The sequence below is a fragment of the Ciona intestinalis genome, chromosome 13, assembly GCF_000224145.3.
Source record: "Ciona intestinalis chromosome 13, KH, whole genome shotgun sequence".
NCBI classification, from domain to species: domain Eukaryota; kingdom Metazoa; phylum Chordata; class Ascidiacea; order Phlebobranchia; family Cionidae; genus Ciona; species Ciona intestinalis.
This window is the reverse complement of record NC_020178.2, coordinates 1176455-1180047: the sequence shown is the minus strand read 5'-3', so window position 1 is coordinate 1180047 and position 3593 is coordinate 1176455. Positions and strand designations below refer to the sequence as shown.

General features: G+C 38.8%; 1 protein-coding gene across 3 annotated transcripts in view; it reads left to right on the top strand.

The window, feature by feature from the left end:
* Positions 1-2096, top strand: part of LOC100181841 — a 14572-nt gene extending 12476 nt beyond the window's left edge. For 2 of the 3 annotated variants that reach the window (XM_026837298.1, XM_018814566.2), the window contains exon 17: positions 539-2096. In XM_026837298.1, the coding sequence (XP_026693099.1) occupies positions 539-1705 (1167 nt within the window). In that variant the 3' untranslated portion in view covers positions 1706-2096. The remainder of the gene's footprint in view (positions 1-538) is intronic. The other variant, XM_026837297.1, reaches the window with a different exon arrangement.
* Positions 2097-3593: the final 1497 nt, after the last annotated feature.

Below are 3593 nucleotides of genomic sequence, written 5' to 3'. Positions count from 1 at the left end.
CACATAACTTGTTAGTAGTAATGTAATGGCGTATAGCACATAACTTGTTAGTAGTAATGTAATGGCATATACCACATAACTTGTTAGTAGTAATGTAATGGCGTATAGCACATAACTTGTTAGTAGTAATGTAATGGCGTATAGCACATAACTTGTTAGTAGTAATGTAATGGCGTATAGCACATAACTTGTTAGTAGTAATGTAATGGCGTATAGCACATAACTTGTTAGTAGTAATGTAATGGCGTATAGCACATAACTTGTTAGTAGTAATGTAATGGCGTATAGCACATAACTTGTTAAAGCAAATACTGCTGCTATATCTCATTGACTATGTTTTCAGTTCTATATAAGTTAAGTTCTACAATGCATCATGTCTGTAGACAAGTGATTAGGCTCACAAAATGGGCCAATCCTGGCCTGAAACCCAGGACACATGGTGTGCCACCCTGTCGGACCTTATCCACATAGAATAGAATGGAAGGCCACATTTGGCTTATATGTCAATATTACTAGTTATATTCTTTATTTATTTCAGGATTTATTTGAAATAGTTGGTTTATGGAAGATGCTCCCTACTGCCTCTGGTGACCAATTTACAAACAACATGGACCAGCTGATCAAAGAATATGAAACACAATATCAAGATGTCAGTGACAACCACGAAACTTTAGATGCCACGGAAAAGTTACAACTTCTACAGAAGTGGCACGCTGTCAAGCAATCAGCTGCCAGACAGTTAAAACCTTCACCAAATCCTATAAATACAGTAGGGTCTTTGTATACACAAATATTATCAAAAACAATACTTTTGGAGTCATGCGCTAAAATTGATGGGTTAAACAATAAAGGGCCTGGAACTATATTTGTAGGCGATCCAATTAAACAGTTAAATATGTCATATTGGTATAATCCCGTGAAGAAAAGTAAATTAGAAGAAACAGCAAAGTTTTGGAGTTCTGAGATGTCAAAAGAAGAACTCGTCCTCAACGAAAGACAAACAAGTTTTAAGATCAAGAGAGTTGAGCGAGATTCTTTTCCTCCAGGATCAGATCTTGTCTCTCCTCTTTTCCCCATCACTGATCTTAAGTCTGCCATTCAAGGAGTTGTTGAGATCATTTATCAGGGTGAAGGGGGAAGTCCATGTTCACCCTTTAAGTCAGCCAAGCCTGGTGGGACTCTGTCACTCCAGACTTCTCATTATGTGAAGTTCATGGAAATTGTACATGGTCGGACGTTGGTTCAAATGAAAAGACCATCGGTTGACAGTGGGATATCATGTTTGAACCTCACACTTTTCGACTGTCCAAACAAACTCAAAAGTGATGAAGCTTTCTGCTTTGCAGGGGATGAAATAGCTTTTTATGAAGATGGTGTATGGCCAATAGTAAGCAACCCCACACCAACCATGTACAAACCAGGGACAGATGCTCACCATTTTAACCATCAGTTTAATATTCAATACACAAGATTACTTTTCTGTTTAGAATCTGCATTTGGTGGAAACCCGTCTAAAATGCGGTCATGCATGAGCTACATGTACGACCTGATAATCACGGGCAAACGGTTGGTCAGATCACCAGTGGGTGTCACTAAAGATACATTTATTACGCAACCACATTGTTCAAACTGCCACGCTACGCCAACTTGGGATTTGTTAAGAGATATTGACCAGCAGTTAGATTTGCCATTAGCTCCTGGATAAAACACATTATGCCATAATACCTGTGTGTATGATAAATTAATTGCTATAATACTTTCATTTATGATGTAATAATGCCATAATACTTGCGTTTATGATGGAACAATTGTCATATTACTTGCGTTTATGATGGAACAATTGTCATATTACCTGCGTTTATGATGGAACAATTGTCATATTACTTGCGTTTATGATGGAACAATTGTCATATTACTTGCGTTTATGATGGAACAATTGTCATATTACCTGCGTTTATGTTGGAACAATTGTCATAATACTTGTGTTTATGATGAAATAGTAGCTACAGATCTGCATTTGGAGGATATTATTTATTTTCTCTGTGATGAATTAAGTTATATGTGCAATAAATCATAATTTTGGCTTGGCGATTTAATTTGTTTTTCTTATTTATCAATAACTATCAAATTAGTTATAATTCTTAAAATTCTACTCTATTTGGGTGAGGTGCTAAACTAAAGCAAGACAAGCCATAGGGCCTGAGATCAAACCAGATTTTGCCTGTTATATTAACATTGTATATGCACATTCTATTCTATATGGGTGAGGTCCTACAGTGAGGCATGCCATGGGACCTGGGATTTAGACCAGAGTTGGCCCATTACCCCAACATTGTATATGCACATTCTATTCTATATGAGTGAGGTCCTACAGTAAGGCACGCCGTGGGACTTGGGATTTAGACCAGAGTTGGCACATTGTTCCGACCAAAAATCAGCTATACGTGCTGCGCTGGTAACGAATCCTACATTAACCTCTAACCCCTATTCCCACAGTCCCACCAGCCCCTGCCCACTAACTCCCAACCTCTAACACTTTCCACCAGCCTAATCTGTAACGTACTGGCGAATTCTTCACTACTGTAAGCATAGAGTAAGTAAATGGTAATGTCCCTACTTTGAGAATGACAAAATGTCACGCTACTACCCAAATATCGAATAAAATGCATCTCAGTTCCGTTTTTATGCACACAGATTGTAAGAGACTAACACGATTAATCTGCTACTACAAATACACATGTATGTTATAGTACAACTTTATTATATTCAGCAATTAGTAATACGTACACTTAATTACACCGCCCAACCCCGCAAATTATGCGTTGTACTGTGGGGTAAGATGTGATAATTTTAGCAACTAATTCTAAATCCTATATTTCCTAATTTCCTGTTAGCCTACTGTTGACAAACCTCTCTTAAAGGCGTGAGGATACGGTTACATGATTCTATTAATATTTTTTGTTTACAACCAAATGGGACGAAAAAGGAATGAGAGCACGAACCATCTTACCCCACCCTACTGGACCATCTTACACCACCTTTATTGTAAAATCTAATACCCGTTGTCTTTATAATACTGGGCTCTAGCCACTACATCGCTAGAGTAGTCATCCCCAGTTGTACCGACGTCCATGTTATCATACGACCACACGCCCCCAACACCTATATTATAAGCGCATATGCCGCCTTTTAAGTCCATGTTTTGGTCCCAAGATGGAAATTTCGAAGATATTTGTCCAATATTAGATATAAGGATGCCAGTGCCTTGTAATATATGGTCAAGAGATGTAGGGCCGCCTTGTATGGTGTGGTAACGATCGTCGACCTGAAGATAATGTAACTTAGTCGTAAGAAACACTGGTCCCGTGGAATCAACGCGTTGGGTCTTATACATTAGAGTACAAACATATTGCCATGTTTATCTTCATGCTCAATTATATTGGGATATCTGTCCGGCGCCGTGGTATAGTGGTTAGCGCGCCTGCCTGTAACCCAGAGGTAATGGGTTCAAGGCTCGATGCTGCTACCATTGTGGGCGTATGTGTCCTTGGGCAAGACACTTAACGGCAATTGCTCCAACCCAGTGGTTACTA